This window comes from Canis lupus, chromosome X (assembly GCF_011100685.1).
Source record: "Canis lupus familiaris isolate Mischka breed German Shepherd chromosome X, alternate assembly UU_Cfam_GSD_1.0, whole genome shotgun sequence".
In the NCBI taxonomy this organism is placed as follows: Eukaryota; Metazoa; Chordata; class Mammalia; order Carnivora; family Canidae; genus Canis; species Canis lupus.
In genome coordinates this window covers 74,939,881-74,966,092 of record NC_049260.1, presented here as the reverse complement: position 1 = coordinate 74,966,092, position 26,212 = coordinate 74,939,881, and the positions used below count along the sequence as shown (strand labels likewise).

General features: G+C 40.6%; 1 protein-coding gene across 6 annotated transcripts in view; it reads left to right on the top strand.

The window, feature by feature from the left end:
• Positions 1 to 24,683, top strand: part of SYTL4 (synaptotagmin like 4) — a 79,436-nt gene extending 54,753 nt beyond the window's left edge. For all 6 annotated transcript variants that reach the window (XM_038587840.1, XM_038587842.1, XM_038587841.1 and 3 more), the window contains 12 exons: positions 7,589 to 7,690; positions 8,153 to 8,228; positions 9,340 to 9,430; positions 9,542 to 9,645; positions 10,383 to 10,475; positions 12,846 to 13,024; positions 13,324 to 13,426; positions 14,111 to 14,272; positions 18,087 to 18,195; positions 20,180 to 20,279; positions 21,042 to 21,250; positions 23,042 to 24,683. In XM_038587840.1, coding sequence (XP_038443768.1) covers positions 7,589 to 7,690; positions 8,153 to 8,228; positions 9,340 to 9,430; positions 9,542 to 9,645; positions 10,383 to 10,475; positions 12,846 to 13,024; positions 13,324 to 13,426; positions 14,111 to 14,272; positions 18,087 to 18,195; positions 20,180 to 20,279; positions 21,042 to 21,250; positions 23,042 to 23,190 — 1,477 coding nt within the window. In that variant the 3' untranslated portion in view covers positions 23,191 to 24,683. The remainder of the gene's footprint in view (positions 1 to 7,588; positions 7,691 to 8,152; positions 8,229 to 9,339; positions 9,431 to 9,541; positions 9,646 to 10,382; positions 10,476 to 12,845; positions 13,025 to 13,323; positions 13,427 to 14,110; positions 14,273 to 18,086; positions 18,196 to 20,179; positions 20,280 to 21,041; positions 21,251 to 23,041) is intronic.
• The last annotated feature ends 1,529 nt before the right edge of the window (positions 24,684 to 26,212 follow it).

Here is a 26,212-nt window from a genome sequence, read left to right as displayed (position 1 = left end):
ACTTTACCCTACTCTCATTTTTTATACTCAAATTACTTTTACTTTGACAGCACTTCTAACATTTACATTCTGTTCTGCAACCATAAACCATCTGCCTGTTTTATCTGTTTAGTTTTTGTTCATATTTAACAGGAGTATACTTTTTTAAAAAAATTTTTATTGGTGTTCAATTTACTAACATACAGAATAACCCCCAGTGCCCGTCACCCATTCACTCCCACCCCCCGCCCTCCTCCCCTTCTACCACCCCTAGTTCGTTTCCCAGAGTTAGCAGTCTTTACATTCTGTCTCCCTTTCTGATATTTCCCACACATTTCTTCTCCCTTCCCTTATATTCCCTTTCACTATTATTTATATTCCCCAAATGAATGAGAACATATAATGTTTGTCCTTCTCCAACTGACTTACTTCACTCAGCATAATACCCTCCAGTTCCATCCACGTTGAAGCAAATGGTTAGTACTTGGATGGGAGGAGTATACTTATAACCTTGTACCATGGCTTCTCTGTATTTCTGAATTTTTCCTTTCATTTTTTTTTTTTGGTTGTTTGGATTTTATCACTGAGAAGTTCCTTCAAGAAGGGCTTGCAGAAGCAATATTTATTTTACTCTTTCATGTTAAGAATGCCTACCTACTGACTTAATACTTGAATGGTATCTTGGCTGGATATTGTATTCTTGAGTCACACTTTTTTTCCCTTATAATTTGTAGACATTATTCCATTGTCTTCTACTATTGAGTGTGACTGTGATAAAGTCTGAGGTCAGCAAGCCTTCTGTTTTTCTCCCTTGTAGGTAACTTACTGTGTGTATGTGTGTATGTACACACATGTCTCAATGGTGATCATTCTGTATCCTCCTAATATGTACCCTTGATGAGTTCTTTGTTCATTGCTGGAATATTTTTCTTTTTTTTAAGGTTTTGTTTATTCATGAGAGACACAGAGAGAGGCAGAAATATAGATAGAGGGAGAATCAGGCTTTCTGCAGGGAGCCCGTTATGGGACTTGATCCCGGGATCACACCCTGAGCTGATGGCAGATAGATGCTCAACCTTGCGCTGGGCCCCTTGGCTTCTGCTGGTTGGCATTCATCCATACACCAGCCAGCCTTCTCTGTTTCTGCTACTGCTAGAAATGTCCCTGTTACTGTTCAGACATTCTCTAGTACATTCTCAAACCTTCCTTAATTGTCATCTGAGAGTGGCCACCTCCTATGCATACAAATCAATCATTATAATTTTCCCCAAGAAATTCTGGAAAGAGGAAGTGGTGGTTGGGCTGGATGAGAATATTTCTGCTCTAATCACCAAGCCTCTCTTATTGATGATGTAAGGACAATTTCTACCAGCTTTGGGGGAGGGAATAAGAAGAAAAAAAGGGATACTTTGCTCTCCCCTTGACAGAGGTAATTGCCTTACCTGCTACACAATGTTTTTCACTCTCGACCTCTTACACTCTCATTCCTGAGAAACCCCTGAGTTGCTCTCTTTTCTGGCCTCATATTGTTTTTCAATAGGTTAAGGTTACAACTATTAATAAGCTAGGGCTTTTGCTCCGAGGCTGTCAAACTAGCCCTTTTCAAGTCTGTAAAACTTGTGTAGCAATTAAGAGATATGAAATCTCATATATTCATGTAAGTAGCTCTTCCTTTCATGTTTTTGCCTGGCTATAACTGGAGATGCTTTTAAACTACAAGCTTTTTTTATTAAGTAGAAAATATGCTTATTGAGAGGAAGGGCAAGATGCTCCTAGTGACCTGTCTAAAGAATCCCTTTTACCAAAGACAGCTTCTATCAAATGAGAGCAAGAATTTTACTGATTCTGAACAATGTAGGGGCAGGACCATAAAATCAGGACATTTTTTAAAATTGCCTTTTTCTTTTGTTTAAGGATCTTATTTATTTATTCATGAGAGACACACACAGAGAGAGAGGCAGAGACATAGGCAGATGGAGAAGCAGGCTCCCTGCAGGAGCCTGAGGTGGGACTCGATCCCAGGATTCCAGGATCATGACTTGAGCCAAAGGCAGACGCTCAACCACTGAACCACCCAGGTGCCCCTGGAAAATTTTTCTATGTCATATCCTCTGAGATTTTTTTCTGTTTTATTAGTTAAGTTTCCCACCCTAGGCACGTTGGATTTCTTATTTATTTATCCTCCTTTTCTTTTAGTATCAAATGCAAGAGAAAAGAAAGGTAAAAGCAATTAACTGTGATTAACCCAAACTTTTCCTCTATGCTTTGATTTTCAGCCATTTTCTTTCCTCCCCTTTTCCCCTTTCCTCTTGCTATATCTAATGTACTTTTAGAATGAATTATCTTGGGATACCTGGGTGGCTCAGTCGGTTAAATGTCAGACTCTCGATTTCAGCTCAGATCATGATCTCAGGCTCATGATCTCAGGGTCCTGAGGTCAAGCCCTGCATTGGGCTCTGTGCTCAGTGCTCTTCCCCCTCTGCTCTTCCCTACCTCATGTGCCTCTCTCTCTCTCTCTCTCTCTCTCTCTCTTTCTCTCTGTCTCTCTTTTTTTCTCTCTATCTCTCAAATAAATACCTAAAAAAGTGAATTATCTTGATTAGGTTTTAATTTATTCTTTGTTCTCAATCTTCCTTTTACCCCAATTTTGTTGTTTTTCCATCTTTCCTGTTTGCACTCTTATGCTTTATCAAATATATATTCTTATTGAGTTTCTATATAGTATAAAGCACTCACAAGCAATCTATTTTCTGAGGGTTATACTCTTCTCCAGAATAGTTCTTTGACCATCTTGCAAGTTGTTTCTATTTCTCCACCCCATGGCAATTTATAGATTTATCTGCCAGACCATTTCTTCTCATTTTACTCATGTTGAAGCTAGGAAGTTCTTCTGCCTATATCTTTTATTTGCTCTGATATAGTGTGTGAATTCTCCTTGACACCTCCTTCTCACCTCAACCTGAAACAATTTATCTCTTCCATACCCCCAACTGTACTTCAAGCATAAAATATTGCTTTCTATATACTTCTTTTATTGGAACCTAAGGGGAAAGCAAAAGGCAACTTGGGGGTCTTGGGGTTTGGCCTGCTGAAATTCTCTTAAATGTCCAGGCTCACATGGTCCAGCTTTGGATACATCATCTAACTCCTAGCAGTGCACTGAGAGATGACATACCCCAGCAGTCTTGTCTGCATCTGTTGATACCTGGGACTACAAATCTTGAGAACTTTTGTTTTCCTTGTCTTATTCCAGGACTGCCTACTCACTCACTTCATCTGTACATCTCTGTATTGGATGGAATTTTGCTGAGCTAAATCATTCTTCTGTCTTCTTAGCCATGACTTTTTGAACTTTATGACAGGAGCCTTTACTCCTTATTTGGTAGCTGCTGGTGGTTTTTTTTTTTTTTTTTTTGGCTTTTTACTTGTGTTTTTCCCCTAAATTTCCCTGAGCCAAAGGGAAATGACTTAATCACGTTTTGTATGATTGTTGAAAAGCACTATTAGAAATATGTAAAATGAGTCCCCAGTAACCTCACTGCTTCTGCCCCAGACTATTATTGTTAATGGGCATTACTAGTTTTGGTGATGGACTACCAGACTATCTAAATGTACAAATACGGATTGGATTCTTACATTTTTAATTTCTTTTAAAAAAAACTGTCATACTACATACATAGTAAATGGTAAAAACTGAAAGAGAGAGAATTTTAAAAACTCAATAGTATAGATAATCCAGTAGAAACTTGGCAAAATATTTGAACAGACACTTTGCCAAAGGCAAGATATAGGTATTGAATAAGCACATAAAAAGATGCTCTCAACACCTTTAGTTATTAGGGAAATATGAAAAAAATCATAATAAAATGCTACTGTATAACCATTAGAATGGCTAAAATTTAAGAACTAACCATACCAATTATTGGTGAGGATGTAGAGCAACTGGAATTCTCCTACACTGATGGTGGGAATGTGCAGCAGTGCAGCCTCTTTGAAAACCAGTCTAATAGGAGTTTAGTTAAATATCCTTTACCTTGTGTTTCACCCATTCCATTCCTCAGTATTTACTCAAGAGAAGCAAAAGCATGTGTCCGTGCAAAGACTTGTACATGGATGTTCATAGCAGCTTTGTTTGCAATAGCCAAAACCTGGAAACAGCTCAAATGTCTATAAACAGGTAAAGGGATAAATTGTGGTTTGTTTATACAGTGGAATACTACTCAGTGATGGAAAGGAATGAATTATTGATACGAGCAATAATATGGGTGAATCTCAAAATAATCATGCTGAGTGAAAGAAGCCAAACAAAAGAGAGGGCATACTGTATGATTCTGTTTATATAAAGTTCTAGAAAATGCAAACCAAAGAGTAGTGGCAGATGCAGATCAGCACTTTCTGTCTGGGAACAGAGGTAAGCAGGGATGAATGGATTATGAAGGAGTGAGTGGAAGCTGTTGAGAGTGATAGGAGTATTCACTAACTTAATTGCGGTGATGGTTTCACAAGTGTATGTACATGTTAAAATTCATCAAATCACACACTTAACCATGTGTTACTTATGTCAGTTATAACTCAAGGTGTAAAAGGAACAATTGTAGAAAAATAAAACATCGGCACCTCTCCATGTCTGCACTAAGGGTCTATCATTCTTTTTGCCATATGTATGGTGTTTCATGGTATGTATGTACTATGATTTAATCCACACAGCATTGGGTGGGTGACTCATCTGTTCTAGGCGATGAGGCCCCCTTTTTCCTTGGTGGATAAGGATAAAAACAACTTTTATTTTCTGAATCTGATTAACACATCTGACATCATCGGTCAGAATGTAATTTCTGAGACCTACTGCTTCTGGCTGTCTATGACCTCTTTTCTCATTGGATCCAGAAGACTTATTTATCCTAAACATGGAAGCAGATTAAGTGGCCATAAATTATCTTTGCCATAAAATTATGGAGTCTCAGAGGTAATCAAATTCATTCCTCTTATTTTTACAGAAAAGAAAGCAAGATAATTTACCTGAGATCATACAGATAGTTAGAGCCCAGGATTCTCATCTCTTAGTCTATTTTTTACTGCACAGATGCCAATAATTGCCTTTTTGCCCTAGGGTTATTTGTATCAGCTTTGGATTAGTACGTATTAATCATTAGGAAAAAATACAAGCAGAAAACACACTCCGTGGGTTATTGTTAAACTACTTCTCTAGAGGAATGGTTCTGCTTTGGATTCTTTATTCTTTGGAGCAAAGGGAGAAAAAGAATGATTCTAAAGTAAAAATGAAATCAACTTACCTGCTGCGCTTTGAACTATAGAGCTATCTCTCAGGAAATGACCACTGTTTCACCTCTTGCATGCCCTAGGATTTCAACCCCTGCTGCCTTTTTTCATAAAACTATTGCAAACATGATGTCATAACTTGGAATGTTTATTCTTTACTGCCTAAGACATTATAGATTCTGGTTACTTTGTTCTTTTTTTTTTCCTGGTTACTTTGTTCTTTGTTCATATGTTAATTGACATATTTTAAAACAAATGTCTACAAATGCCTACTATTTGCCAGGCACTGTTTTAGGCCTTGGGATACACTGGTAAATACAATAAAGTTCCTTGCCTGTGGAGCTTAGATTTGGGGACAGGGAGACACAGACAATAATCAAGTAAACATATCAAATCAGATGTTGACAAGTGCTATAGAGAAGACAAAGCTGTCTAAAGGGATAGGAAGTGGCAGGAAGACATGTGTGTACACATGCTGTTTTACTTAGGATTGCCAGGGAAAAGTCTCAATGATACAGTGATATCTGAGCAAAGACATGAAGCAGACAGGGGAGCAAACTTTTGAGAGGATCTGGGGGAAAAGCATAATGGGCAAAGAAAGCGGAAGATGAGTTTGTATTTGGTGCATTTGAGTAATCTGGAACTGAGCGAGCAAGGGGGGAGTGGTAGGAGATGAAGACAGAGAAGGGATGAGAAGGAGATCACAAAAGACTTTGTTGGCGCTTGTAAGGAATCTCACTCCAAGTGACATGATGTTTTTTCTATTTTGAAATTGAGGTGAAACTCACATGACATACAATTAATTGTTTTAACAATTTTAAGGTATGACATTCGGAGGCTTTTAGCACTTTGAGAATGTTCTGTAACCATCGATTGCCACTGTCTAACATCAGAATATTTTCATGACTTCAAAAAGAAACCCCACACCCATTCAGCATTCTCTCTCTGTTTCCTCTAGTCCCTAATGTGCCTCCTGTCTCTGTAGATTTGCCTGCTCTGGATACTTCACATAAGTGGAATCATATAAAATATGTCTTGCTTCTTTCATTTAGCATAATGTTTTCAAGGTTCACCCATGTTGTAGTATGTATCAGAACTGTATTTTTTGACAGTAATATTTCATTGTATGGATATACTACATTTTGTTTATCCATTCATCCATTGGTGGACAGACTATTTCCACCTGTTGGCTATTGTGAATAATGCTGGTATGAACATTCATGTACAAGTTTTTGTGTGGACACAGGTTTTCAGTTCTCTTGGGTATATATCTAAAAGTGGAATTGCTGGGTCATTTGGTAATTCTATATTGGATTTATATTTTAAAAGCTCATTTTGACTGTCTATTGAGGTTAGATTGTGTAGGGAATAGGGTAGAAGTAGGGAGTTCATTCAGGAGGCTATTGTGACCATAATGTTACCAGTAGCTAGGTGATGGTGGTTTGGACCAAAGCAACGTCAGTTGAGGGGGTGAGAACCAGTCAGTTTCTAGATATAATTGAAGACAGAGCCAAGAGTATTTGATAACAGATTTGGTTTCTATTGTGAGAGAATAAGGGGAGTCAAGGGAAACTGTTAAGATTTTTGACCAGAGAAATGAAAGGAGGAAGTAGCTATTTGATGAAATTGAGGGAAAAGCAGATTTGGGGGAGGATTAGGGCTTTAGTTTTGCCCTTGCTGTGTTTGAGACATCCAAGCAGAAATGTCAAGTAGGCTGTTGGAAATACAAGCCTGGCATTCGAGTGAGAGATAAATTTAGGAGTTATTGGTTTATAGAGGATATTTAAAGCCATGAGACAAGATGAGATCATTTAGGAATAATTCTAGATAGTGAAGAGAAGCAGTCTAAGGAACACGCCTGGACACAATCCAAAGATTAGAGCTTTAGGAGATGAAAGACCAGCAGAAGACCCTGAGAAGGGGACCCCAGTGAGGTCAGAGGACCAGGAGAGAGTCGTCCTGGCAGCCAAGTGAAATTAATTGAGATCCTTTTTTTTTAAAAAAAAGATTTTATTTATTTATTCATGAGAAATACACACACACACACACACACACACACACACAGCAGAGGCAGAGACATAGGCAGAGGGAGAAGCAGGCTCCTTGCAGGGACTCGATCCAAGAACCCTGGGATCATGACCTAAGCTGAAGGCAGACGCTCAACCACTGAGACATCCAGGCGTCCCAGCCGAGCAGTTTTAAAAGTATACTCAGATATTTATCGTAGAAAGACCACTCAGGCTCCCATTGTGAATGGGTTGGGAGGAAGCCTGATTCCCAGCAGGAAAGCCTACTTCCTTTACATATTGGCCTTTGGTTTTTATTCTAGTGTGCCATTTGATGTGCCTAAGCTGAAAAGTGGAAAGAGTGCACTGGAGGCCGAGAGTGAGAGTCTGGACAGCTATACAGCTGACTCGGATAGCCTGTCCAGGTGAAATCCCTGCGAGTGCCTGCACCTCCGACTACATTTTGTTGTCAAGTCCAAGATGCAGGGCTCCTATACCTTCAGTGTGTCTTCCTTCTGTCCTCAGCAAGTCAAATGAAGTATTTTCTCTGACCTTGCCACAAGTTTGTCAGTAGTACATCTGCTGTTGGCTCCGAGCACAGCCTTCTGGAGCGTGCTAACTTCCATGGGCTGCTGTATCTTAGAGGAGTCTCCCTGGACCAGTAGCAACTGCCCCTGCTGTCCCTTAGGAGTGGGGGAGTAAGTGTGTTTGTGCAAAGTTGCTTATATGATTGTCTACATTCCTTCAAAGGTAAATCAGATGTGACGTTTACTTTCTGGATTTGGTTACTGCAGTGACCCCAAGCCAGTGGATCTCATTCCATAGAGCTTCCATAGATGGGGAAGTTGAGCAGGTGATTTTGTTATAACTTCTATATCTACCCCCAGGAGAGACTCTCTGGATAAATCTGGGCTCTTTCCAGAATGGAAGAAGATGTCTGCCCCCACATCTCAACTGGAAAAGGTAAGCTTTAGTTATTGGTCAGTTGGGATCTCTCTCTCTCTCTCTCTCTCTCTCTCTCTCTCTCATTTTTCTTCTCTTCTCTCTCTTTCTTCCTTCTCAGGAACAGTTTACATTGAGAATTCATCTAAATAGGGTATCTGGGTGGCTCAGTCAGTTAATCATCTGCCTTGAGCTCAGGTTGTGATCCCAGGGTCCTGGGATCGAGTCCCACATCGGGCTCCCTGCTCAGCGGGGAGCCTGCTTCTCCCTCTCCCTCTGCCACTCACTCCCCTGCTTGTGCTCCCTTGCACTCTATCTCTGTCAAGTAAATAAATAAAATCTTTAAAAAAATATTTCCTTTTTTATTTCCTTATTTATTCATGAGAGACACAGAGAGAGAAAGGCAGAGACACAACACAGGCAGAAGGAGAAGCAGGCCCCATGCAGGGAGCCCGACATGGGACTCGATCCCAGGTCTCCAGGATCATACCCTGGGCTGAAGGCGGTGCTAAACCACTGAGCCACCCGGGCTGCCCATAAATAAATAAAATCTTAAAAAAAAAGAATTCAACTAAACAAATTTCAGTGCAGATTCACTTGGGAGCATTTAAGGTTTTGTTTGAACCACCTGAAAAAATAGGTTTTGTACCACTTCCTAGGATTAAATTAAATTCCTAAGATTAAAGTAATCTTTCCTGGGATGCCTGGGTGGCTCAGTGGTTGAACGTCTGCCTCTGGCTCAGGGCATGATCCCAGGGTCCTGGGGTTGAGTCCCACATCGGGCTCCCCTACAATAAATATCTGAGTATACTTTTAAAACTGCTCAGCTGGGACGCTTGGATGTTTCAGTGGTTGAGCATCTGCCTTCAGCTTATGTCATGATCCCAGGGTCCTGGGATCGAGTCCCTGCAAGGAGCCTGCTTCTCCCTCTGCCTATGTCTCTGCTTCTGTGTGTGTGTGTGTCTCACGAATAAGTAAATAAAATCTTTACAAAATAAATTAATCTTTCCTTTAACTTTGTATAGTTTAGCAAAAATCTGACCTTTATTCTTCTTAAGGCTATTTTTCCTTACTCTATCCTTCCACCTTCCCTACAGTCCTTTTCCATTTCCTTGCCCTTATTCCTTCCTAGGAAACTCAACCTGGGGGTCAAAATGTGATATCTGTTGATGAGGGTGAAATGATATTTAAGAAGAACACCAGAAAAATTCTCAGACCTTCAGGTAGGTTTCCTGTCATGGCCTTAGAGATTGAAGTCCTGCATACCCTGGATGTGTTTTTGGTGTGGAAAAGAATGGGTCTCTTATGATTTGGGTTTTTGGTCTTCCATTTAGAATATACTAAATCCGTGATTGATCTTCGCCCAGAAGATGTGGGACATGAAAGTAGCTCCTTGGGAGACAGAAGCAAATCTGTCCCAGGCCTCAGTGTAGATATGGTAAGTACCAATGTATTGGTCACTATATGAAATTCGATAAGTCTAGGGTTGACCTTAGTACTTGATACTCTTAATCAACCTGTTTAATTCTTTAGGAAAAGACAACATGAATCTTGATTCCTTCAAATTTCTAAAGTAAATCTGGTTGCTGAATTGCCTAAAGAAAAAGAGTGTCTTCGCTGTCTCTTTTATCTTCTAACATGATGCTTGATATCTAGTTGGGAGAGCTTAAATGAATATTTATTTTGATTAAAATATAAAGGGATGGTTGGGTTGGGGCAGTTGAATGGGAAAGAGATATTCTTATCTTATTCTTTTGAGATTGGAGAAAAATGGTTGGAATATAGTTTGGAAACCTGAAATTGGAGACACAGAATAAGGATTCATGTGTGCATGTGCACAAGACATCTCAGAGTTTAGCGATAATTATGGCTCCCACTTAAAATCCGGCATTGTGATGCCCCCGGCTAAAGGAAGCTTATCATTTTTTTAAAAAGATTTTATTTATTTATTAGAGACACACACATGCAGAGAGAGAGAGAGAGACAGGCAGACAGGCAGAAGGAGAAGCAGGCTCCATGTAGGGAGCCCGACGTGGGACTCGATCCCGGGTCTCCTGGATCACATCCTGGGCTGAAGGCGGCGCCAAACCACCGAGCCACCCAGGCTGCCCAAGCTTATCCGTTTTTGAACTTTTCCTTACTTTATTAACTCTCAATCTATATTTATTGTTCTAGGAAGAGGAAGAGGAAGAAGAGGACATTGACCATCTGGTGAAGCTGCATCGCCAGAAGCTAGCTAGAAGCAGCATGCGAAGTGGTTCCTCCATGGTAAGTTCTATTAGTTCTGTAGACATGTTGGGGTACCAGGAATGAAGGAATATCTCTCTAGAACAGAGTCAGGACCTGGGGAAAGCATCCTAGTCACTCTTTCCAAGTAAGTGAGATACATCTGTCTGTTCATATCCTCAATTTAGATAGTGATTGCTTAGTGGACAGCTAGGTGACTTTCCTTAGCCTCTCCCCTGGAAGTAGTAAGATAATTAGACAGCTAGGGCTAAAGACATTCTTTTTTTAAAAATTAAATTCAAGTAGCCAACATATAGTACATCATTAGTTTCAGATGTAGAGTTCACTAATTCATCACTTGCGTATAACACCCAGTGCTCATCACATCACATGCCCTCCTTCATGCCCATCACCCAATTACCACATTACCCCACCCACTACCCCTCTAGCAACCCTCAGTTTTCTATGGTTAAGAGTCTCTCATTTTTCTCCCTCTCTGATGACTTCCCATTCAGTTTTCCTTCCCTTCTCCTATGAGCCACTGCACTGTTACTTATATTCCTCATATGAGTGAAATCATGTAATTGTCTTTCTGATTGACTTATTTCACTCAACATAATACCCTCCAGTTCCATCCACATCAATGTAAATGGCAGATATTCATTGTTTCTGATGGCTGATACTTCCATTGTATGTATATGTGTATATATATATATATATATATATATATATACACATATACATATACACACACACACACACACACACACACACACTACATCTTTATCCATTCATCTGGTGATGGACATCCTGGATCTTTCCTCAGTTTGGCTATTGTGGACATTGCTGCTATAAACATTGGGGTGCAGGTGACCCTCGGATCACTACATTTTTATCTTTGGGGTAAATACCTTGAGGTACAATTGCTGGGTTGGAGGGTAGCTCTATTTTTAACCTCTTGAGGAATCTCCATACTGTTTTCCAGAGTGGCTGTACCAGCTTGCACTACCACCAATAGTGGACGAGGGGTCCCCTTTCTCCGCATCCGTGCCAACATTTATTGTTTCCTGTTTTGTTTATATTAGGGCTACAGATGTTCTTACTACAGCTTTGTGAACAGTAAACCATAACTTCTCCCCCAAAAAGTTAACAGGCCATGAAGTGAGAAAGATAATATTTCTTCATCAGAGTCCATTCCAGATCTCACATTCAAGAGCATTGTCATGAGAAGGGGCCCTGGCAGGGTTAATTGGCATCAGGGTATGATTGAAAAGCAGCAATGTCAATCAGAATCATGAAGGTAAAAGGGCATTTAAGAATCAGGGCCTAGTTCTGTCAGAAGTATGAAGATAGGTGTTTAGGGGACAGAGAGTCAGGAACTGGGGTGATTGGAGTTTGTTCCCACTCACACATGGAAATAGGGTGGCAGGCATACAGAACTGATTACTACCTGAGAGAAAGAGGTCTTTTTACCTCTGGTGGGATTCCCCCCCACCAATTCTGACATAATCACTTTTTTCTGTAGGTCTTGATAGGGATAAGGCAGATAAAAGAAACCCACACATGTATACACACACACACACACACACACACACACACACACACACCATGGAATATTACTCAGCCATCAGAAAATGAAATATCACCATTTGCAACGATGTGGATGGAGCTAGAGTGTATTATGCTAAGTGAAATAAATCAATCAGAGAAAGACAAATACCATATGATCTCACTCATATGTGGAATTTAAGAAACTAACAGATGAACATATGGGAAGGGAAAAAAGAAAAAAAAAGGAGAGAGAGAGAAGCAAGCTGTAAGAAACTCAATGATAGAGAACAAACTGAGGGCTGATGGAGGTGGGTGGGGAATGGGCTAGATGGGTGATGGGTGTTAAAGAGGGCCCTTTTGTGATGAGAACTGAGTGTTGTCTGTAAGTGATGAATCATTGATTTCTACTCCAGAAACCAATATTGCACTGTATGTATGTTAACTAAAATTTGAATAAAGAAAGAAACCCACAGATAATTAAGGCACTTTGTTTTAATTAGTAACTGACCCCTCGAGCCCACATTTTAGCAAATATAACATATACCAAAAACATAGTTTCATTTTACCTGTACTCCTTGTCTACCTTCTGGGGCAGGTAAAAACTAAAAATGAAATCTCTAAAAAGAGGGGAGAAAGAGAAGCTAAGAGCATAGGTGAGCCATGAACTGATTATTAAGCTCAAACATTCTGAGTGTGCTCCTGGCTGTCTTGTACAAGACTATTGGCAGTGCTGGCTTATTGCAGGAGCTTCTGAAGCTTTTGTTTTGTTCGGTGACTGTGGCTTTATTATGAGGGAAGATTAAGCAACATGAGAGGGGGAGCTATGCCTTTACCAGATGTTTATGGGTGCTTTATCTTCAGAGTACAATTGGCAGCATGATGAGCATCTATAGTGAAGCTGGTGATTTTGGAAACATCTTCGTGACTGGCAAGATTGTCTTTACCCTGAAGTATGAGCAGCAAACACAGGCTTTGGTCATCCACGTGAAGGAGTGCCACCAGCTGGCCTATGCTGATGAAGCCAAGAAGCGCTCTAACCCGTGAGTTCTTCTGGAACCTGACTGATGCTGAGATGAGAGCTTAGACCCTCACGTCTATGTGGGTGCTCTTGAGCCGAGGTTATCACCTCCTGGGCAGACAGGGAGGTGTGATTGAGAGTGGTTAGGGGAGATACAAGAAAGGAAGGGACCAGGACTGGGAAAATGCAATAAGGACATGTTTAAGAGGGTTTGATGTGGCATTTTCATTTCATCATGGCATATGTACATGGAGAGCAGAGAGCTGAAGAATGGACTTGAGAAAAGACAACAAATGACTCAGTACTTTCCTTGGGTTCTAGATATGTGAAGACTTATCTTCTGCCTGACAAGTCCCGCCAAGGAAAAAGAAAAACCAGCATCAAGCGGGACACCATCAATCCACTGTATGATGAGACCCTCAGAGTAAGTATCTAGATCCTGAGAGTAGAACATGTTCTGTCTTGTGCACTAAGCTGCAGCTATTCCTCTGCCACATGACTGGTTGACATGGTTTTCAATGAGATATACCATGAGCATCTGTTCATATACTAACCTCCTGGAGAAGAAAACAAAAGTGATCTGGCATTCTTGGATTGTTGTGAAATTGGAGATGCATGGAACCACAAAATCTCATTTTATTTTATTTTTTAAAATATTCTATTTATTTGAGAGAGAGAGAGAGAGAGAGAGAGAGAGAGAGAGGAGATACAGAAGGAAAAGCAGGGAGCAGGAAGCCCAAGACAGGGCTCCATCATGATCTGAGCCAAAGGCAGACCCTTAACCAACTCAGCCACCCAGCCGCCCCCACAAATCTCATTTTGAAAAGTCTTTTGGGATCAGGAGTTTCTGTGGCAGTCCTTTCTGAATACTCCATTGTTCTTTCACCTAGTCAAGGAAAAATTAATTTTCCAGGTCCTACCATGGAATATGGTAGGTTTTTGTGAAATGGGGTAAGTGAAGACTTTGATTAAGGAAACTCAAAGTGCTTAGGGACAAAAGTGATTTGGTATTCAGGACTTTGGGTATGGTTGCTCAGATTTTGGAATAATCTTTTCTGAGGAATTACCATAAACTAATCATCTTGGGCTTCTGCGTTTCTTTTCGCAGTATGAGATCCCAGAATCTCTTCTGGCCCAGAGGACTTTGCAGTTCTCAGTTTGGCATCATGGTCGTTTTGGCAGAAACACTTTCCTTGGAGAGGCAGAGGTCCAGATGGATTCCTGGAAGCTTGATGAGAAACTGGATCATTGCCTCCCTTTACATGGAAAGGTAGTCTGCTTTGACAACATACACAGTTTGGATCTCTGTCTGCAGGAACATCTTTTTTTTTTTTTTTTTTTTTTTTTTGCTGGAACATCTTTAAATGTAATCTGTAGAGTTCTAGCGCACTCTGCTGGGGTTTCTGAGTTTGACAGTAACTTTAGATGCACTAGCATGTCAAGTGTGTTATCTCTCTGAGGGCCAGGCAAAGGATGAAGCCATGGTTTTCCTTTGAAAAGTTTTTCATATATGTGCCAAGCTTTGCCTCATATCCTTTCAGAGTCTGGGCCTATCCTAACATCGTCACTTGCTCCTCTTCTAGAGCTGACTTTTTGGGTGTATCCTAACATGCACTCCTTTTCCAAGCTAATCTTTTCACTAAAGAAGTAGGAAGTAAAATAATTCACAGTGTTCTAATTGTTGTGCTTTTTGTCACACAAGCCAGGGAAAATTTTACTTTGGAGATGGCATCTCAGGTGAGATTGTAGCAGTGTGCATAATAGTGCCTGGGATCTGAGTGCAGATCTGGATTTGAATCCTTGTTCTGTTAATTGCCAGCTAGGTAAGTCACCCCTTTTATAAAATAACTTAGGTGAATCACTTAACCTCTGTGAGTCTTAGTTTATTCATCTACAAAGTGGAGGTAACAATAATATTCCTGTTTCACAGGATTGTCCACAAAGTGCCAATGGACATTCAGTAGGTTACTGTCATTCCAGTTAAGATGAAATTGCTAAAACAGAGTTAGGATTGAATCATGATATGAACTGTTCAATGGCAAGGTTCCTTGGTAAATTTTTTTTTACATTGGCATTTTTGATGCTAAAAATAGTACGTGGTGCATAGACTCTTTGGAAAGATAGACAAGAAACCAGTAGCAGTGGCTGCCTCTGGGAAGAGAGACCGAGGTGAGAGAACAAATTAGTTTTTTTTCTATATGCCCTTTTAGAACGTTTGAACTTTTTACCATGTCTATGTGTATTGCTTATTTTAAAAAAATTAAGAGTAAGAGGATTTGTTTGCATGTGTTTCAAAATTACAATGATGTAGAAATAAGTACATTAGGAGAAAAGTACATTCAATTCCCTAGAAATAACCACTGTTATCGGCTACTTGGATATCTTTGCAGAGATTTTATATTAAGCAGCATGGATAATCCCAGCATACATGCAGGGATTTATATTTTTTCCATTTTATACAAATAGGCTTATATGAACCTCATAGTGTACATGTATCTTGATTTTTCTCATTTAACAATTTATTGTTTATCATGGGCATCTTTCTCTGCCATCACTTACATATCTATCTCATTTTTATTGCTGTATAGTATTCTCTCATTTGCCTATATATAAATTGTTTGCTTTTTTTGCTGTTAAAACTATGCTGTAACTTATCTTGGCCTTCTTATGTGGAGGTAATGTAGGAGAAATTTCTAGTGGTAGAATTGCTGAGTCAGTCATGCAATATTTTGATAGCTACAGCCTTTCATAAAAAATATTAAGAATGTTAAATCTGCCCCTTTAAATACTAATAAAAACAGGAAGGCAATTATCACCAAACTATAGCATATTATTAGAAATGTAGAATTTCTTTTTTAAAAAAGATTTTATTTATTTTTTTTGAGAGAGAGAGTGTGTGTTTGAGCATGAGCTAGGGGAGGGGCAGAGGAAGAGGGAGAAGCAGACTCCCTGCTGAGCAGGGACCCCCCTGCCCCCCGATGCAGGCCTCCATCCTAGGACCCTGGGATCATGACCTGAGCTGAAGGTAGATGTTTAACCAACTGAGCCAGAAATGTAGAATTTCTTAAGCATTTGACACAGGAATCATTGAGGGGCCTACAGTTGATATAATTATATTGGAAATGTCACCATAAACCATTACGTCCTACTGCCAATAAAAGTGTCTTACATCAGAAGAAAAAAAACTGCATTACAATGGAGACATTTGCTCTTCAAAATTATTTTGAGCTAGAATGGAAATATGCCACTGAAAAAATACACCAATTTCTAGCTAAGGCTAAACTCCAATTTTAAGAGTCTACTGAAGTTCACAATCTGGAAATTAATAAGTTTGTAGACATTCATAAACAACCAAAAGTCCACTCCGGCATCACATATCTATTTTAACTTAAAAATTCTACATTTATTGCCTCTGATCTATCCTTTTTCCCCCTTAGCCATCCATTTGCTCCCATCCAGTTTTCTCTTCTTGGCATCCACCTCCCTATTTTTTTTGTATCATTCCCACACAGTAAACTGTATGTACACATTCTGGGTATGTGTACATTTTTCCAAACCAAAGGGGATTATACCTTCCTGGCATTAGTATACTCTATGCTAAGACCTAGGTGAGAGGAGCCCCAGTGACCACAGGCAGGTGATAGGATATGTCTGATCTGCACCAGCTCATGTTCTGGACACAAAAGTGTAAAGAACAGAACCATGCCGAGAGAGCCAATAGAGTGAAGCAATTCTGGTCCCAACAGCCAAAGATAATAGGCCAGTTGCTGCTCATTCCGCACATTCATGCATTCACTCTTACATTCATTCCTTAAATATTTGTGGAGTACCTACTATGTGTCAGGTACTTTGCTAAGTATCAGGCATACTAGGCTGAGCAAGACTAGGGTGATTCCTATCCTCCTGGCATGTAGGTTCTAGTGGTAGAGACAGCCAATTAATCAAAAGTAGCACAAATAAATATAAAGTTAGAAATTGTGGCATGTTCAAATCCTTGTAACAGAGTTCCACTTAGGCCTCAAATCTTTGCAAGCTCTCTTTAAAAAAATACTCTTCACCTTCAAAAATCCTACAAGCAATACATACCATTCTCTTTAAAAAGACTGTACACATATACACAGGAAAAAGTAAAAGCCCCTTTTCCTTTCCCCAATCTAGTCCTCTCTGTAGAATAAACAAGTGTTATATGTATCCTTCTGGGTTTTTCTATGCCATGTAGTATAGTGGTTAAAAGCATGGACTCTGGAACCAATCTGTCTGAATTTGAGTCCTGCCTCTGCCAATTGCTGTGTGACCCTGGGCAAGTTACTTAATCTCCCTGTTCCATAATCTGTAAAATAGAGATAATAGTACCTATAGGGATTATCTTGAGGATGACACAAAATGACATACATAAAGTACTTATAACAGTGCCTGGCATGTAGTAGATACAATATAAGTGATAATGATAATAACCAGTATTTATATACATACATATTCACATGTACAAATTAACATATTTCAATATAAATGGGATGCTTTTTCTTCATTTTGCTTTGTTGACTTAACTGTACATCTTGGATAGCTTTTGGAGTCAGCATGTATGGATTCCCTGCATGCATTCTTTTTGATGATTGCATGCCATAATACAATCACCATATGCGGGCATTAAAATCACTCATTTAACCTTTTCTATATTGATCACTACCATTTAGGCTGTTTATACTTTTGGGCTTTTACTAACGATGTTGGTAGTAAGATTCTTTTTTTTGGTAGTAAGATTCTTCGTCATGGTATCAGTGAGTCTGTGGCAACTTTGCTGGAAGACCTTTGTGGGTATTTAGAATCTAGTAACTGTATCCCCAAAAGTAGCAAAATAGTGGGCATAGCAGAAGACTTAGCTGGTTCTTCTGTAGCTCCTTCTGAAGGAACTGCCTTGGAAACCGGTGGCTGCCATGGCCAAAGGTCCCAGGATTGTATTCATAAGGAGGATTCTCTTACATCATGAAGCTGTTCTTGGGGTTAATTTTCAGATCTCCTCTATGAGAGGTCCCAACAACTCCTGAGAAGCCCAGCATGACCTGTCGGGTTTCCCTGTGTTTCAGATCAGTGCTGAGTCCCCGACTGGCTTGACATCACACAAAGGCGAGTTGGTGGTTTCACTGAAATACATCCCAGCCTCCAAACTCCCTGTTGGGGGTGACCAGAAAAAGAGTGAGTTTTGGGGGGAGGGGCCTGTTGTAGCCCTTAGCGTTCAAGCGTGTCTGTGAGATAGGGCAGCTGGTGGCCAACACTATTGGAGAGGCCAGATTGAGATACTCCCTGGATCATCTTCTAGGGAAGATTCCTTTGCTAAGGAAGCCCTTTTCCACGTTATTTTCAACCAGAAAGGAATATCTTAGGGTTGGCACTCTTTTTTTGGCCATGAAACTGGCTTAGTCTTGGTCCAGCAATGGCAATCTATTAAGAGGGCAGAATAGAGCAGAAACATTGGGGATGAGAAAAGTGGTTGCAAGGGGTCGTGAAGTATAAGGGATAGGGATTTGAAGGTGGCGGAAGAGTAAACCAACACGGGAGGCACGGCGCTAGTGACTATGGATGTGTAGATGAATAAGACACATTTGCCCTCCCTTGAGAAGCTTCGTTTAGCAAGGAAGACAGTCACCTGCTAAAAGAGCACAGACACAGGAGTGATACATTCTCTCTGGTTACATTTGGGAGAGTTTTAAAGAGGAAGTAAGGATGAAACCGGACTGCATATTTTACCTATTAGAAAAGGAAGTGGATGGGGTGAGAAGAGCCATTCTAGAAGAGGTAGCATGAGCAAAGGTCTTTATTAAAAAGGCATGGTAAATGTGGGGTCGTATGTAAAGTGTGAGGTAGCGAACTCCTTATTTCAGTGGTGCTGGAGTCATGGTTTGTGTATATGAGAATGGAGCTGGAATTGTTGATAAGGCTGGTTCCTGACAGTAAAGGGCTTTGAGCATAATGGTAGGGCATTAGTGCAACGAGAAGCCAAAGTTCTTAGAAAGACACCTGTAATAAGGTCTAATCTATTGGCTACGGGGATGAACAAGACCCCAGGAAGGGTGTGCAGGATGATTAGAGAAGACAGGTAGTGATAGTGCACTGTAGGGAAGAGCAATATTTTAAAGGATGAAGACTGGATGAAAAGCTTGTGAGCGAGAGGGTTATTAGGAAAGAGCTCAAAGAATAAAAGAGCAGAGATAGTCAGTAGTGCTGAAATCCTATTGGAATGTCAGGCCGGTGAGGACTGAGAAGGCATGGCTCATTGGCGTTAGGTAGTATTTTCAGTGGATTAGTGGAAGCAGAAGCCAGGTTTCAGGAGAAACTGGGCTGAGTGAATGAAGCAAAGAATTAGAGGTAGTGAGTGTGGGCTTTTTTTTTTTTTTTTTTTTTTTAGAATAACTGATGGTGAAAGAGATAAGGGTAAAGGGAGATTTTCTTTTTAAAGGATTTTTTTCTTTTTTAAAAAAAGATTTTATTTATTTGAGAGAGAGCAAGAGAGCACAAGCGAGGGTGAGGAGCAGAGGGAGAAGGGGAAGCAGACTTCCCACTGAGCAGGGAGCCTGAAGCTGCTGGATCCCAGGACCCTGGGATTAGGACCTGAGCCAAAGGCAGATGCTTAATGGACTGATCCACCCAGATAACCCCTTTTTAAAGGATTTTAAAAAGAAGAGGTGAGATTAGTGTATATTTAGACTGAGGGGATAGGACTAGGAGAGAAAGAAATATTAAAAATGGAAGGTGGGAGTTGAAATTGATGATGCCTGATGAGTCCTGTGAAGTGGGCATGGGATCAAGAACACAAGTAGGGGAGTTCCCTTTTTAGAAATCATTCAACAAATATCTGGCAACTTTACTTCTCTAAGCTTCCATTTTCTCATCTATAAAATAGGAATAATAGTATATATCTTATATGGTTGCTTTGACAATTAAATGCTTAATGTAGAATCTGGCACATATAGCCAGTTTTCTAAAAGCATTTATTGCTTTTGTTGTTCTTATTGAGTCAGTCACTGTGTTAGGTCCTGAGAGTGGAAGCCAGGTGTGGTCTGATTTTCATGGAGCTTGCTGCCTTCAGGAGCAAGGGATGGAAGAGGCCATGTAGATAAAGAGCAAAAAGAGAAATCTGAAGGGGTAGGGGCTCACTTGCTATGCCTGACATCCCTCACAGGTAAAGGTGGGGAAGGGGGAGAGCTCCAGGTGTGGATCAAAGAAGCCAAGAACCTGATGGCTGCCAAATCAGGAGGGACTTCCGACAGCTTTGTCAAGGGGTGAGTCCCTGGATCAGCAACAAACTAACCAGCTCCAGGACAAGAAAGCTAAGCGAGGAACCCAAATTAACCTTTCTCTGTGGATGTTATCCTTGTATATCCTACCACCTCCAGCAATCAACTTTGTTCCTGAAAATAGGTAATAGCAAAATCTCCACAACCACCTTTGTACCAGTCTTGAGCTCAGTCTGGACTGTGCTGTAGTGTGGATTTCCAAAGAGGAGGGTGGTAGACAGATAGGCTGGACTTTTCCTTTGTTAAATAGACTTACGCTTTTAGTCAATCCTAAATAAAAATCCATGTCCCCTGACTGTTCAGATTTAGGAACTCAGGACTTTGTTTCTCCCAATATTTAAGTAATGCCACCCAAATTATAGATCACCTTACTAACTTAAGTTCTCTAGCAAATCATGTTTGGCTAGGCTTCTAGTTATTACTATTGTTTTCATCAAAAGATGACCTTGTCCAGTATCAAGGGAATCAAATATTTAAAGCCCGTTTGGGGGAGGGTATAGATAACAACTTACTGATAACACTCTATCAATTTTCTCTCCAGGTTAAAGGATTGAATTGAATCAGCTGAATGATCCAGTGGGGGTAGTGGGAACTCTGCTTCAGCATATTCAAAGGAGGGAGTGTATGTGCTAGGATCTGAATAATGACTTACCTTCCTGGGCTAGGCCTGTGGTCAGGGAAAGGGGAATTTAGATAGATATTTGCCAGCTTTGAGTAGGTTGTTGATTACTTCCCACCCTCTGCCAGATACCTCCTTCCCATGAGGAACAAGGCCAGTAAGCGTAAAACTCCTGTGATGAAGAAGACCCTGAATCCCCACTACAACCATACATTTGTCTACAATGGTGTGAGGCTGGAAGATCTACAGCACATGTGCCTGGAACTGACTGTGTGGGACCGGGAGCCCCTGGCCAGCAATGACTTCCTGGGAGGGGTCAGGCTGGGTGTTGGCACTGGTGAGAACCTCTCTCCTGTCCTATTTTAAAGACGTCTCGTGCAATTTCCTCCTAATATGCCCATACCCCTTCCTTCAAAGCTGCTCTATAGCAAGAGTTGTCTTCTTTTCTTTCAGTTAACATTTGGTCAATATTTACTGGGTGCCTACTATGTGCAGACCTAGGGGAAGGCTGTGCTCATGCACTGTTATGCGTACAGATAAATGTGACCCTGATCACCAAGAATGCCGTCATCTTACCACCAAAAAAATCTAATTTCTTAAAAGGAATTGTCTCTATTGCCTCACATCTTAATCCACTGTGATCTGGCTTCTGTCTCACCACTCTGCTGAGCAGTTGCTCATGACAAAGTTTTATTTTCATTTTACTAGAATTTTCATGCTATTTAGTATAATTACTCCCTTTTTCCTGAAATACATATAGCTTCTACTAATACTATACTTGTTTTACGGGTTTCTCAGTCTCTACCCAAACTCTAAATCTTGGTGCTTTCTTTTTTTTTTTAAAAAAAAAGGTTTTATTTATTTATTCATGAGAGACACAGAGAGAGAGGCAGAGACAGGCAGAGGGAGAAGCAGGGACTTGGTCCCAAGATGCCCGGGATCATGACCTGAGCCAAAGGCAGACAGTTAACCAACTGAATCACCCAGGCACTCCTTGAGTCCTCTTTTTCCTCTCTGCAGTCTCGGCATGCCTACGGCCTTTATACTACTTGTATATTAATAAGTCACACAAAGCACTTAACACATGGTGTCTAAAATGATGTTTTTACAAATGTAAGCCAGTTCACATCAGTCCCCCACTTAAAACCCTTCAGTGGCTTACTACTGTACTTGGAAGACAATCCAAAGTTCTTGCCATTCTGACAGGCCCCTATAGATTCTGGACCCTTTGTTCTTTATGATCCATCCTATATCACTCTCCTGCTTGCTTACTGTGCTCCGAACACAATGACTCTTTCTGCTCTCCAAATATACCTACCTCATTCCAACTTCATAACTTTTGCAATTATTGTTAACCTCTGTCTGGCTCCTTCCCATCCTTCAGAGCCTGACTCAAATGTCTCCTTGGAGAGTCCCTCAGACCACTCCATCTAAAGGAGGCCCTGATCTAGGCACTACAGATCACCCTGTTTATTTACTTCAAGACATTTATCTCACTATCTGAGGTACTCTTGACTTACCTATTTTCTGTTTTCTTTTCAAATGTAAGCTGCCTGCAAGGCAGGACGTTTTTGTTTTTGTTTTTGTTTTTGTTTTCCCTTTGTTCACCACTGTATCTCCCAAGCCTAGAAGAGTACCTGGTACACAGTCGGCACTCAAAAAATGTTTGTTGAAAAAAATGAATGTACAAGACAATAAGAATGAGGTCACAATCCAAACTTTTGGCCTGTAGCCTACAGCTAGAGACAAATGGTGTTTAGCTGCTGCTTCTTCCTCCCACCCTCCACCTTTTTAAAAATAAAGTTTCAGTCAAGTTGGCAATAACAGAAGGGCAAATACCTCTGGCATGAGGTGTCAGACACAAGAGCTCTGTAATGGCCTCAGAATAAGAGGTCTGAAGCTACTGTGTGCTATTTGGAGTCTTCATTTCATCAACCTGAATTCTCCTGAGCACAGAGATAGCTTTGCAGAGACCACAGGGAGCAGTTCCCAGACTACCATACCCATCAACCTGTCTTTGTAACATACTGTCTCTTATGGGATGGCTACCCTTGCCCTATAACCCATCTTTCCTGGTGGGCTGAAGGAGTGGGTTTCCTGTTCAACCTCCTCTGGTGTTTCTCCTCAGGGATCAGTAATGGGGAAGTGGTGGACTGGATGGACTCGACTGGGGAAGAAGTGAGCCTGTGGCAGAAGATGCGACAGTACCCAGGGTCTTGGGCAGAAGGGACTCTGCAGCTTCGTTCCTCGATGGCCAAGCAGAAGCTGGGCTTATGAGCCCCTGATCTTCTCTGCAGGTCCAGCCCTGTCCAGGGCAAGTGAGAGAAAGTGAAGAAACCAAGAGCAAAGATATATAATTATGTGTATGTGTGTGTGTGTAGATATATGTATACATATATATATGTGTGTGTGTGTGTATGTGTGTGTGTAAACATATTTCTACAAATCTCATTATGCTAGAGTGATGCAGACTTGTTCCCCTTTTTAAAGCAGGCTCAACAATAAGGGTCTGTTCAAAATGTTTTTATTTGTGCATAATCTAGTATATTTCCAGAGTCCATTCTTATATCTTTATGATGTTTAATTAACTTAAAAATCTTTTAAAACAAGTTTTTTTCTACTGTCTTGCCATCCTTTCCCTCCTTCTCCAGGAAGCCTTGGCTACCTTTGGCATTCATACAGGTCTGTGTTTCCAGGTATGCCTGGTCTGAGGCTGAGGCTCTGGGAAGCAGGGTTGGGTTACTAAAAGATGGGAGAGAGGTGAGTAGGTCTGCCCCCTTCCTTTCCAGTTTATATTTTTAACTCCATTTTTACCTTGATAAATTTCTGGAACTTGGCTTTTAACTCTTCTTGTTCTTAAGCCATTTCCATATTGCTTGGGTCTAATGGTCTTCTTGGAAATGCTAAGAAAATTCCTAAGTTTCTTCCAGCTCCAGACACCTTCACTAGACTTTTAGGGAACCCTTATAATGGAGCTGATTTAGAAAAATAATTAGATGGCTTTTTGGTGGTCTCAGAGGACCAGAGTGGTTGAGAGTGAAATGTTTCCCAGCTCATACTGGATCTTTGCATTTTATATAGATACAGCTGTTGGAGAGCATCTCCTTTCTCTAAAAAAAAAAAAAAAAAAAAAAAAAAAAACGTTTTCACTCTCATATACCACATCTTTCTTAGCATTTGTGTCCATGGTGTGGTACCACAAAGAATATGGCCTACATTACCAGAAGAGCCAAGTACTGTCCAAACGGGCCCAGTGTTTCTCCAGCCTGGCCACTGTTAGTGCTCTAAGAGAATGTGTTCAGAGAATCCCCCAGTTATTCTGACTTCCTTCTTGAAGTGATTTCAGTTTCTATTTTTTTCTATTGTTTCCTAAACTTGACTTAGATGTAACATGGGTGTGATGTGATGAGACCTTTCTTAATAGGGTCTGGTGATCTGAGGTTCATTTTCTGAAACTCACTGTACCAAACTGACCTTTTTTTCCTTGCAAGTGTATCTACACAAAGTTGTTTGTGAAAGGGATCTACCAGAGAAGAAATCCCTGTTGGTAGAATGTGCTGATTGTCCTATAAGGCCACTAGCTGGAGGGCAGCTTCAGTGGTTTCTACTGTAGAGATGAACTGAATGGAGGGTGTTTTTAAAAGGTTTGTTTGGTATGGATTGATATTGTAACGGAAAGCATGATTTGGGATCCTGGGCTGTAACTTGCTGCTTTGTTCTCCATCCCCTGAAATGTATGTGTGCTCCAATAAAGCTTTCTCACTTGTCAAGTGTTTGCGTTTGTTAGTTCTATAGATGCTTTTCTCTCTGATGTCCTCACTTACTGTTGTTGCTGTTCAGTGGCTTGAAGGAGAAAAACCAAAGTGACAAATGCCCTTCCCTAACCATGCAGTGTACTAATTCAAAGAAAATTTTCCTTTCCCCACATTGTTGCCTGATACCTCTGCTGAGCTACAATCTATTGACTTTGGTGTTTGGTCTCTAGGGAGAGACCTGAGAATCCATCTTAGAAGCAGCACCATTTCTCAATTTCTCTCTCAAGTACCAAGGGAACTCCTCCTCTCATTTTGTAGCCCCCTACCACTAAGAAGGAGAGGGGGATTCACAGGGGAAGGAAGGTGTTCTCTGCTGTGTTTCTTTCTGGATCCTTCAATATCTCTAGGAGGTAGGGCCTTTTTCCTTCACGCCTACTACCATTATTTAGTTTTAGGAAAGAAAGAATACAGATGCTAAGCAAGCCATCTCAGAAATAAGGCCCTAGGGTTAAGAAACCTGGGTTTCTAGGTAGAGCGCAAGTGATTCTTGACCTCTTGTGCAAAAGGCATTAATATATGTTGCATGTCTTTTGAATATGGAGCTTTGTGCTAGGCACATTATATATTATTATTATTTCCTTAATTTCTCCAAGTACCTTGTGAAGTAGGAAAAGTCCCATTTTTACAGATGAGGAAAGTAGAGTCCACTATTACACAACGGAGTTGGGATTTGAATTTGAATCAACGTCTGTTTCTACTGTGCCATGCTACTTCCTGTAAGGGTGTTATATGTGTTGTTAGCAAAGGGATGATTTGTTTCTTCTAAAATATCTCAAAGAAATAAATTTAGTTTACAAAGGAGGATAATCAGAATGCTTTGGATGTTACCTAACCAGCTGCTGACTTGATAGTTTGTACGTATGTATGTATGTGTGTGTGTGTGTGTGTGTGTGTGTGTGTATGTGTGTGTGTATGAGACAGAGAGACAGGGAGATGGGGATGGGGATAGGTGGTAGGCAAAGAGAGAAAAACAAACACATGTAGAGGGTTGGGGTGAGACTAGCCCCTTGTCTGGCTGTAAGCCTGATTCTGCTGCTGCCTCCCCCTCCTAGTTAGTAGCTAGAATTTCCTGAAGCATCATGCAAAAGAGGTTACGGTAAAACTTTACCTAAAGAAAGCAAGATTGACTTGCCTGTCTGACTACTCAGTAAAATGAAACAGAACAAAAGCTTCCCAATTTTTCTAAGCTACCGGAGCATTTCTATGCGAGAGTCAGGTCCAGGTAGAAACTTTGTTCGAGAGGCAGTGGGCCTCGACATGTTACCATTTGGGCCTTGACCTGCTAGCATGCCCTGGCTTGCCACTTGAGGTCTAAGTGATAAAGACAAGGAAGGGCATTTATTTTGACTCATATGCAGTCTTTGCCTTTGGAACCACAGACCTTGTCTGACCAGAGATATCCCATATTAGCTCATTGTATTTTGTCTTCTGCCCATAACTTGTCTTTTGACTTTCAAGCTCCTGTATTTCCATGCAAGGAAGAG